Raw genomic sequence first — 12,113 nt, 5'->3', positions numbered from 1 at the left:
AAGAAGCTCCTTTAAAAGCAGATACAGCAGGAGACTCTCAAAGGCAGCCTCTTACCTGCTGGTTTTGGTAGGCTGTGACCGTGGTAAACACTGTCTCAGGGAAGTTGAATGTTTTCACGCCATCCCCAACAGGGACAGGTTTGGTGGGCGACAGGTCACTGCTGAAATCCTTGCGGATCACATGAACCCGAGGCTGGTATTTGTGCATGGAGTGCAGAATGATCTGAAATGAGAAGGGGCCATGTTATGCCAGAGTTGCTCAAAAGTCCCTACATCTTTTCAAACTCTCATGCAAACGCAACCACAGGAAAGAAGCACTATAGGAAGAACATGGATTAGGGGGCTGGGATGTGTAGGAAACTAGAAGTCAGTGTACTTGCCTATGGCAGGAAGGACTAAGTGACTGGATAGCACTACATGGACCCAAACAGCAGAGTATCCCAATCATGGGGGGTGGGGTGGATGTGGTATTGCCTTAATTGGACCATACTGAATAACTGTCCCAACACCAAAGACAGCACTCTGCTAAAAAGTCTCAGAATCTCAGGGATCCCTGGGTGGCTCAGGAGTTTAGCACCTGCCTTCGGCCCAGAGTGTGATCCTGGAGTCCCAGGATCAAGTCCCACATCAGGCCTGCATGGAGCCTGCTTCTCCCTCTGCCTGTGTCTGTGTGTGTGTGTGTGTGTGTGTGTGTGTGTGTGTGTGATTAATAAATAAATAAAATCTTTTTAAAAAAAGGGCTCAGAATCTCTATGTGATAGTTGCTCCCTCTTTCACATTTTCATAATGGGCTCATTCAGAGAATGTAAGCTGTTATCTACACTTTGTTACTAAATTTATTGCCACTCTCTCATATCCTGTGAGTGAATGGTGTATGTGTGTTCTTTCTTCCTTGGAAAATTGTCATTTCCTTAAAGACAAGAGCCATGGTTTTAGTTATTCCATCTTCCTGTAGCACCCATCTGGATGCTGGCATTTAGTGAAAGTTCTATGTACGCCTGGCCATGAAATATAAATTAATAACATCAAGTGCCCTAATGATACCTGGAAAGTTTTAAGATCTATTCTTCTCTTAAAAATAGATACATTTTCTTGACAAATCAGCCCAAACCATCACTTCAATCATTTCTCTGAGTTTATTGTCCCATGAGTCATTCTACTGAATGTTGTTATTTCCTTCACCATTTTTAAACGTGTCCTGTGTTTCTGCCCTCAGACTCTCCCGTCTAGACTGTGGGTCCCTGGAACATGAGAACTCTGATAAACACAACCCAATGCACAGCAGACATTTGCTAAATGTTGGATTTGTAATAAATGAAATTTCATGGGAGGGAAAAAAAGAACGTATGCTTATACTTAAAATGATTCAAAGTGGCATAGAGATTCTTATTTTACCTGTTTGAAAAAGCCTAGAACTAGTCAGCTCTAGAGCCAAAAGGGAGGAAGAAGGAGATGGATGGGATTCTTTGACTCACATGTCCTTGATCATCCAACTCATTGTTGGTCAGCTTGAGTTTGTCGAAACTGACCACCTGTCTCATCCAAGTGTCTCCAGAAGCTAGAGAATCAGGGTGTATATAAACTCTTGGGGGCACAGGGGAGTCCGCGTTGCCAGCCACCATCCACTTGGAGCTGTGGTACACATATCTGAGGTGGAAAGGAAGAGAGGAGAAATCAGAGACAGAAACAGAGAGGGAAGAGAGGCCCAAGAAGCCAGAAGAGACAGGAGGGGGAGAGACAGAGAGAGAGCAAGATGGAAAATAGTAGGGATTAAACAGAGAATACAAGACAGCAAAAGAGTAGCATAAAGAACCAGGGACAATAAGATAGAGATGAAAACAGAGAAGGAGGTGGGGTGGGGGAGGGCAGCAAAGGGTTGTGGTTAATGATCAAAGCTGCTGCCCTCACAAGGAAAACATTCTCACAGTACTTTTTCTTTCTTCTCCTTCTCCTTGCCTTGCACCCCTGTGTGCTCACAGGCATCCTGAATCCACGTGTCTAGCTATGGAAAAGGTATTTTACTGCAACCTTTCACCTTTCAAATGCAAACCATATAATCTGTTGGCCACTTGTTCAGGATTTGGTTCCTTATTAAAAACATCTTCCATATTGTCCTATAAAACACAGCCATGTGCAGAGACCCTCCAAGCCCCTCACTTGTTAACCATTTCCTTGCTGAGAATCTGAATTTTGAGGCATTTCTGTGAAAATGGAGACCCTTTGCCTCAGTGCAACCATTCCCAGAAACACCACCAAGTCCTCCCAGTTAGTGTTTAGTGTTTCTTTGATGAACCCAGTTTTGAATATCACCATCATCCACATTCTCCCACAAAGCCACTGGAAGTGATATGTTGTTAGTAGCAAAGGAGGTCAGTTTTCTGGAGTTTGTCGATTGCCCTGCAATTCTAAAGAGAGTTCTCTATGGATTTGGCACCTCCTTGCTTCTCACTTACAAAGAACCACACAGGATCTGGATGCTAGCAAACAGAGGCACTCAGTCCAAATCACAAGATCCTCTAAAACTGATTGGAAGCATCTCTTGTCCTAAGTCCTGCATCCAGATCACTTCTCTCTTAGCTCTCTCCCTCTGCCATACTAGCGCTGGCATTTCCCATTCATTCATTCATCCATTCATTCATTCATCTCTCCCCTCCTAATTCATAGAGCTAGCACCAAGTTCTCAAATATTTCAAGAATAAGACATGATTCACTGATCTGATTGAAATCTCAAGAGATTGGTTAAGTCACAACTTGTTTCAAATAAGACTGATGTATATAACCCATCCAAGAGACATAGACATTGTGTTGGACACTTACTATAATGACTTTGAAGGAAAGTTATTTAACAACTCACTCATAACCCATATTGATAAGCAATAATTCTGCTTCACTAAGTGTCCTTCTTGAAATCTTACCCAATTCTCCTCTTCTTCCCTTCCATCATCCACAAGATAATCCATCAGATATATGATTGAATATACTGCACTGGTCCACTTCTCCTCTGCCTCTCCAAAATAAATCATCTCAACTCACTTAGCATTTCATAAACCAAATCATTCAATGTGTTAATCACTTTCAATGTGAACTGAATTAACTTTAGACTTAATCCATTTGATTTTTGCAACCCTGACAGACACTATACAATCCCACTCTCTACAGAGATGGGGAGGGTTCCATACCAAATGATTACTAAGTCCTGATTTCCAACCATGAGTGACTACTTCCCACATGGCGCTTTGCTACAAGCTATTGGTACTTCCTCCATCCTTGTTCCCTGTATAGTATACGATACAGTGCATTGTTAAAATACACTATGTTTAAACTAAGGAGTTTAAAGAACTGTCTTGGAATGATAATGGAATTACCTTGGAATGGTAATGTCCACAATTCCACACCCCAGAGTCATCATTACCTGTATCTTTTATTGTCCACAGGCACAATGTCCATTGCTATGTAATACTGCTGGTGTGGATCCAGGCCAGTGATTTTCACTCTCATGGCAGGAAACATCCTCCTATGAAGGGGAATAGGCAGTAAGCTCAACAATCACAGAGGGAGAAGGAGCAGGAGTAAAGGCTTGGAGAGCTTCTTCTTATGAAGAATGATAAGCAAACCAAAGTTCAGTTCCTCCAATTCTCAAAGTTGCCTGCTTTTTTACACTTTGGAAATTATTACTATAAAATATGCTGAGGACTCATTGTTGAAATGGCACCTCTTCTTGCCTCTTTAAGGATCTTCCCTTTATCTTTGGAATTTGCAAGTTTCACTATTAAATGTCGAGATGTTGAGCAGCTTTTATTGATTTTGGGGGGGAGGGGATGTCTCTATTTCCTGAATCTAAATGCCTGTTTCCCTTCCCAAGTTAGGAAAGTTCTCAGCTATGATTTGTTCAAATACATATTCTGGACCTCTGTCCCTTTCGGCGCCCTCGGGAACCCCAATTAACCTTAGATTTTTCCTTCTGAGGCTGTCATTTATTTCCCTTAACCTATCCTCATGATCTTTTGTTTTTCTCTTTTTTCCTCAGTTTCCCTCCTTGCCATCAACTTGTCTTCTATGTCACTCACTCGTTCTTCCACCTCGTTAACCATTGTTGTTAGGACCTCTAGTTTGGATTGCATCTCATTTAATTGATTTTTAATTTCTGCCTGATTGGATCTAAATTCTGCAGTCATGAAGTCTCTTGAATCCTTTATGCTTTTTTCTAGAGCCACCAGTAGCTTTATAATTGTGCTTCTGAATTGGCTTTCTGACATTGAATTGTAATCCAAATTTTGTAACTCTGTGGGAGAGAGGACTGTTTCTTTCTTTTGAGGTGAGTTTTTCCTTCTAGTCATTTTGCTCAGTGCAGAGTGGGAATGGCACCTCTTCTTAACTTCTTAACTTAAATTGACCTATTTGATGACTCACACACTTCCAAGTGCTCCTACCATGCCCTGATTTATATTATTAACCTTTAATGTGATTAGATTGATAATGTATGTGTATAATACATACATTTCCTATCAGATTATAATATTCTTGATAATGCTTACACTCTTACACTTAACATATTTGAGTAACTTATGTTCTTATTACTCAAGTAGCTTATCACAGTTGATTGTAGGTGATGATGAAATATTTTTGATTGGTTGAGTCTATTTAAAAGTAATCTCTCAAGAAAAGAAGAAAAAAGGAAAGACTATCAATCTCCAAAGTACCAACAAAGTTGCAGGGTTTTTTAATGCATAAAACTGTAGAAAAATTTCTGCAAGTTCTCAGGCTGTCAACATATGTGTCAGAAGAGGACCCTGTGGAATAAGGAGCGAATACCAAATGAATTCTAGTGGCCTCTGGGCAATACCTTGTTTCTACCACAATGGCTTGTTAAACTTGCCAAAGCAAGCGAGGTCAGGATACGGCACTTTACAACTACTCTCATAATTGAAGAGGAGGAGAGGGAGCAACCCAGAAGAGTATTGAGTTTCAAGGGTCTAGAATAAAATTCTCCATTTTTCTTTAACCATAAAAAAGTAGAAAAACATCAAGCTCTTTTGTATGTCATTCATTTTGGAGTCAGACATAAAAAGTGCTCAGTTCAAAAATTTGGATTGCATGAATGTGTTCTAGGGTACTTGTACACAAAATGCTGCATTAAGCTTAACCATCTGGGGCCAGTTAGTTGAGCTGGGCAGGGCACAGTGCTAATGAGGTCAAGGTCACAGACTTGATCCACATACAGCCTAATTGGCTTTGCTCCATTTCACGGCCATAGACCATACTCTGACCCCAGACAGCCATCTTGCATATGTGCCCTAGTTGTTTACACATGGGGCTTTCTGTGCTAGTCACACACTGCATTGCTCACTGGAAGCAACTCAAAATGCAAATGTCCTGTGGTAGTAGGTTAGTGGCATAATCATATCCAGGTGGGGAGTGGGGGGGAAACACAGAACTTAATGGGAATGATGGCTAATTCTTAAATATTACCAAAGAATAATATACAACCATTCCTTCTTTCCTACTTTATAACTTCTCAGAAGCTTCTATTGGTATATAATTCTGGATATTCTACCTCTAGCCCCACAAGTTTAATTACAAAGCCTTATATTTTTGTCTTGTGGTGAGATAATGAAATTCAATGGTGGATTTCTCATAATGACTAAATCTAGCATTCACTATAGGTTAGGCACTTGAATCCACATTAATTCTTTACAAAAACTTGGGAACATTGGTCTATATATATTTACATTTAAACCAGTAATTCCTTTCTTAATAACAATGACTTATGACTGCCTTGTATTTATAAATGGTTGGAGAATACCTTAACAGGGATGGAGAGAAAGTCCTCTCACTTGCTATCTGAGGTAACAAAATGTGGTTCCTCTCAGCTATCTACATAGGATGTGTTACACTGCAAGAGATGAATGTCTTTCCTTCATGATTCCAAGAAAAAGGGTTAGATGTTTTTAAATTCAATACCTGTTTTGTCTGGAACACTCACATGACCTTGAGTGAGGAAGCTACTGTTTCTTACCAATACCCAACTTCTAAATGAATGAGATGTGTGACTTTTGAAAAGTTACTTAACATTATCATCGGCTATATAATCTCTAAGATGCCTTCTTGCTTTAAAATTCTATGACTACATTTGAATTCTCTTCTTAAAAATTTACCAAAAGTTGCTTTTTCTTTTTGCCAGTATTTTAGCACATAATATCAAATGAAGTCATAACACCCTAGGGAAAAATTAATCTTCCATATTCAAAAAATGACTATGTTTGGTTTTAATTTAATGGCTAAATTTAGGCCAGTTCTGTGTCTTCCAAACCCATTAATCCCTACAACCACCTCTGTCCATGGTGCTGATTTTACAGATTATATCGTTATATTAAAAGATTGAGGGTTCTGTAGACTGCAGTAGCTCTCAACCAATAGATTACAGTTTGGGATGTGAGAAGAAGTAGAGTGTGGCTAAAATCTAAGCAAGAAAAAGGACAGAGAGTCATACAAAACTAATGAAACTAAGAAAATGAAAATTAAGATTAAAATTGGAAAGGACACCACAAAGGAAGGAAAAGGAAAAGAAAGAAACAGACGCGGCAGGAAGTGAAGACAAGTCACAGAAGAGAAAGCTTTCTTTGAATGCTTCTGAATTATCCCAGAATTACTTGAGTGGAGTTACACAGAGCAATAGCAAAGGCTGAGGCAATCCCATAAATAAGCAATGAATAATGTATCTAAACCTAAACAAAGGAATATGGCTAAAGAACAAACCATATATATTTGTATTCGAAATATCTGGGTAGACCCAGGTATAAAGTGAATCTGGGAAGACAGAGAGGTGGAAATGAAAACAGTGCAGAACAAATCTTGAAATGAGATCACAGGAGAGCTGTGGAAACCAACCCACTTGCCAAAAACGAAGAATAAAAACTTTGTCCTTGAATTGCTGTTTCCTTCTAAGCCATAACATCTCAAAATGTGGAATAGAAGTAGACTGAAACCCATGCAACAAAAGGTATGGTATTGGAAATAATTCCTCTTCAGAGTTGCTCCTCCTAAGAAGCCTTTTAATGGTTATATTCACTACCAAAACTTAGAGAAGGAAGAAGGTTCCAAAGGAGAAATAAAATGAACTAGATTTCAGGCTTATTTTGACCTCATGCTTTTGTGATGCCTTATATTGGGAGCTTCCTCTACATGCATTCAAATACTCCTTTACTTTAAATGTCTATGTTCATGAAGACAACCAATGACCAATCAGGTGGGTCCTTTTAGTCCTTATGATGGGTTAGTCCTACCTAGATTGGGTTTAAAACATGAAATCAGTATAACTGTTTTAGCTTTAATTATTCCTACACACTCAAATGCTTAGTCCAAATTTATTTTTACTTAAATCATTTTGAGGGCACCTGGGTATCTCAGTGGTTGAGCATCTGCCTTTGGCTCAGGTCATGATCCAGGGGTCCTGGCATCGAGTCCCACATCAGGCTCCCCACGGGAAGCCTGCTTCTCTCTTTGCCTATGTCTCTGCTTCTCTGTCTCTAATGAATAAATAAATAAAATCTCTTTTAAAAATTAAAAAATAAATAAATAATTTTTAGATTTTTTAATCCAAGGGCAAAAACTACAACCATTTCTTAATAGTGCAGACTTATAAATAATTAAGACCACTGCTTTAGAGCCAGATAGATCTGTGTGGAATTCTGGAGCTGCCCTTTCCTATCAATGTGACCTTAGTCAAGTTCATTAACCTCTTTCAGCCTTTGCGTCTTCATCCATGTATGAGATTATACTATTGTATCTCGTAGGATTCCTGTGATGTCTAAATGATATAATATAGGTTGAGTACCCAGTATGAAACAGATACCTAACTACAGGAAAACCGAAAGCTGTCAATGAATGAATAGCTTAATTAAAAGTGTTTATTTCAAGCAAAATTGTATTTTAAAAACTTTTATCATCCTACATAGTTTTGCAAGAGTTTCCATAGGGTCACCTTTAAAGTTTTGTAATAATTTCAAGCCAACAATAAAGCAGGGCTCAGACACGAAACACGCCCAATTCTTACCAAAAATAAAATTCTTACAAAAACACCTGGCTGCTTTTAATGCCTTAGAAGATGCAACCTGTTATTTGGGAAGCAAATTTTTTTCTCTTGAAAACATTGGATGGTGAAGTACCACTTGCTTTGAAAATCTACCATTTGGTTCTTATGTACCACATCAACCTCTCTTATGAGCTGAAATACATTTGTAGGCAGAAGATGTTTGTGAGTGTAGAGGTGATTTAGAGGTTGTAATGGCCCTTGGAGGAAAATAGCAAAATCACCATAAACACAAGATCACTTTACCAAGATGTCTGCATGCAGAAAAGAGAGTACAAGTTGCTTTGGCTTCAGCAATGCTACCTACCACAAATAAGTGGAAAGAAAAATATAACAGCTCCTACTTCTGTTCTCCATTCTTGGAATCTGGCCATTCAAAGGACCTTGTCCTTACCTGCCTGCTTTGGTGATAATCATCTCAGTTCCAATATCATGGAACCTCTTCCAGAGGTCAGCACACTGCAGCTCCACCTGAATCTCTTCCATGGAAGACATGGCTGCAGGCACAGGGCCTGCAGCACCAGGGCCCAAGTCAGTGTGAGTGTCAAAGGAGCAGGAAGTACGCTCAGTGAGCACCTCAGAGTCTGAACCAGTGCTTTGCTCGGAATCTGCAAAATAAGCAATCAAGTTTTAAGTGAGAAACTGCTGAGCTTCCCCCTGCAACCACAGCCCTAAAAGATGGGAGGTTGGGTTGGGGGCATGATGGAGTAGGAAGGGGGTGAACAAAAGAAGGCTTAAAGCTGGGAAGCTCCAGAGCACAGCACTCAGGGTATTTTATTATTTTTTTTTATGGTTTGTTTTGGTGATTTATGACCATCTTTTAGGTTTTGTGTTTCCAACATGACATCTGGCATTTTAGCAACAGCTGAAGAAAACTGGTCCACAAAAGGCAATATAAAGAGTACTAATGTCACCACAGTGAAGGGAAGAAGCCAAACCAGGACAGTAAAGTAAATAAATGCCAAATTAAAAAATGATAATAATAATTACAGACCACAGCTCCAAATCTAGACAATTTCACTGGGGGTGTGAGTGTGGGGGGGGGATTGTTCAGTGCTAATAATAACATGTTCTTTAATGTCATACCACTCAGCATCATTGCCCATCAGTCAGTAATTTTTAAACAAAGCTATTTTTCCTCTATATATCCTGGTCATCAAAAGTAATGAAAAGTTGTTTGGGATCTTTAGAAGCACTTTGTCATATATCTGAGTAAATGGCTTTTCCTAAGAGTTCCAATCAGGCCATTTTGGATGAAAAGAGGGGGAAAAATGTCTGTTGTAAGGCAAGGATATAAGCATATGGAAAAAGTTACCCAAGAAAGCAGTTGAAACAAAGGGAATAAATGAGTTCAGGAGACACCTTGATTGGTTTCTGAAGTATGAGCAGAGGGGAGGGGTGATCCAAACAGGAAGGTAGGATTGAGAGCAACCAAATAAAAAGCTGGCATGCTGTGCCAGATGGTGCTTTCTTCCTGTGTCTTCTGTACTCATGAAGGGGTTCGGGCGGAGGGGTGGGGGAGGGGGGCATGGTGAGTGATAGAGAAAGCTGGAGTCAGACTTACCAGGAACTTTACTGTAATTTTTAAAGCTTTTTACTTTTAGAAGCTCAATGCCAATAATTGTATCTCATAAGATTTTCCAAATTCAGATTAGCTGATACAATCTTCTTACATCAAATGATACTGCAAGCTAAGCCTGAGAATCTATTTCTCCAACCCTCCCTTAATATCTAGGATTCTGATTGCTTCTCCCATAAATAAATACATACATGAGTAGAATTGGAAACAGCAGTTCTTATGCTGACAACTGACTGTTCAGTGTTGTCAAAGGTCAGGGCCTCTTGGACATCTGTCCTTGACACTAACAGGATGAAGAAGGATGGGATGGAAAGTCAGACCATCTTTCAGCCATCTTCACCTACCTGCAGCAGGTTCCTAGGCTTGTGAAAACCCATCCCACAAGACCCTCCCTTTTCTTTCATTCTAGCCCTGACATGTTCCTCTTTAAAATGCAGGCAGCATTGCTGGCAAGTCTCTCACATGCTGCCAGCACCCACAGGGAGCAAAGTGCCACTTATCTCTTCCCAGTTCCTCACCCTTCACTTCTGAAGACATCCAGGGTACTGCAGAACTGAACCAAGCTCTAAAATGACAGGAAAGTCTTTGCCCCAAATCTAGATTATCCACAGTCACTATATATAGGTTTTACATGTTTAAGCATACAATTTTATACTTGGAGCTAAACAGGAGCTAACTTTGGTTTCCTTCAAGCACAGAAAAGTGGAGCTACTTATCTAAGATGAGAGCTGCTGCTGAGTGACAAATCTCCATCATAGCTTGATTCTATATGCCTAACCACTTCAGAGGCATTATATCATCATCAAACACTCAGCCAAACACAGTAATTCTGATCCCCTGAGACATGGATTCCCAAACCCCATTGTTCCTGTGATATGCCAAGAGCTCCTCACTTATCATGAGTATTTTGAACTTTTCAGAAACTTCCGAAAGCAAGAGTTTCAAAAAACAATTTTGTCCTACCTTTGGAAGTAAAGTGGTATGAAATTCCCTTACATAATGTGCTATAATTATGAAAAAGTTGGAAATTTTGAACATATGATTTCCCCAATAAGTGTTTAGGAAGAGGGAGAGAAGGAGAAAACATCACTGCACTAAGTGAGAACTTTTTAATGGTGGCCAAATTGGGGTTGGGATTTGAATGGGGACTATGGCTGGAGAACTGGGAAACCAGAGATTCTACTTTTAACTTGCCATGTCATCAGAAATAAAATGGAAGCTCAAAATGTAACATTAAATGGACTAATGAATCACCTTAGACAAGTCACTTAACTATAATGGATATATTTCCTTATGGTGCATTTAGAAGGACTTAGCTGAAAACTTTTATAATCTCTTCTACCTCTAAGGACTTGAAAAGTGTCAACATATACTTTCTAATGTGACTTTCAGTGATAACCCAAGAAACCTCAATTAGAAGCATCAAATTAAAACGGCTTGGGCAAGACAAGTTAAATGAGGAAAAACATTGGGGACTTAGATTCACGTTATCATAGAAGTTAAAGAATTCAGTGGGTATTCTGTTTATAGTTTCAATCAAATCAATCAATAAGCACCTATCAGCATGTGGCCCTATATGAGGTACCATGTAGATAATTTGAAACAGAATCCCAGACCTTGAGAAGTTTCCCAGTTAGTGTTGATTAATTATGTGTTTATTGGGTGCTTACTATGTGCCCAGCACTGTGCCAAATCCTAAAAAATACCAAAGTACAGAATGAGGCTCCTCCTATACACAATTACATACTGCCTTGTTTGTCTCATAGAAACCTAGCAAAAAGAAGGATCTGAGAGGACTGGAAAAGTTCTGGGGAACTCATGCTTACTAGAAAAAAAGTGGACAAGATGTAAAGACATAGGGAGTATTTGCCCATGAAGAGGATTTTTGGACACAGTTGTTTGTTTCCCTGGAAATACTCTGTGGTCCTGGATTCTTACTCCCACACAAAATACAGTCCAAGTGACCTTTATATACAGAATACAGGCACCAGCCCACATTTTCAATAACATAAATTAAGCTACCCTATAATTAAATAGGGGTAAGATCAACTCCCTAGGTAAAAATAAAATGTAATTCCTTTGTTAAAATACATTTCTAAATCATAGTTAGATAAAATATGTAGGCTAACTAGATCATTTATTTCAGCTATTAATCAGAATGTATAATCAAGTTAACTAAATCATTAAATAAGAAATGCAGAGCAGGTTACTTCAATCAAATAGGGCCATCCATTCAGAAATACAACCAGTCTCTTGAATATCAGAAAACACCTCTATGTTTTCAAGGTTTTTTTTTTATTCTTGGCAATTTGTGACTTCCTGCCTTCAAAAAATAACCATGAGGAACTCATTTGAATGACCTAGAAAGACATTTTGGCTGTCAGATGTCTCTTGTGGATTGCATTGTAACGAGTGAACTTTTAGAAAATCAGGAACGTAAATGAT

General features: G+C 39.2%; 1 protein-coding gene across 2 annotated transcripts in view; it reads right to left on the bottom strand.

Annotated features, from left to right (window-relative positions):
- TBX15 (T-box transcription factor 15) overlaps positions 1-12,113 on the bottom strand; it is a 110,155-nt gene that overhangs the window by 43,244 nt on the left and 54,798 nt on the right. For both annotated transcript variants that reach the window (XM_041757449.1, XM_041757450.1), the window contains exons 2-5: positions 8,484-8,697; positions 3,413-3,514; positions 1,476-1,647; positions 56-223 (exon numbers count right to left, since the gene is read on the bottom strand). In XM_041757449.1, coding sequence (XP_041613383.1) covers positions 56-223; positions 1,476-1,647; positions 3,413-3,514; positions 8,484-8,697 — 656 coding nt within the window. The remainder of the gene's footprint in view (positions 1-55; positions 224-1,475; positions 1,648-3,412; positions 3,515-8,483; positions 8,698-12,113) is intronic.

Source organism: Vulpes lagopus, chromosome 5, assembly GCF_018345385.1.
Source record: "Vulpes lagopus strain Blue_001 chromosome 5, ASM1834538v1, whole genome shotgun sequence".
Lineage (NCBI taxonomy): Eukaryota > Metazoa > Chordata > Mammalia > Carnivora > Canidae > Vulpes > Vulpes lagopus.
This window is presented reverse-complemented; position numbering and strand designations above follow the sequence as displayed.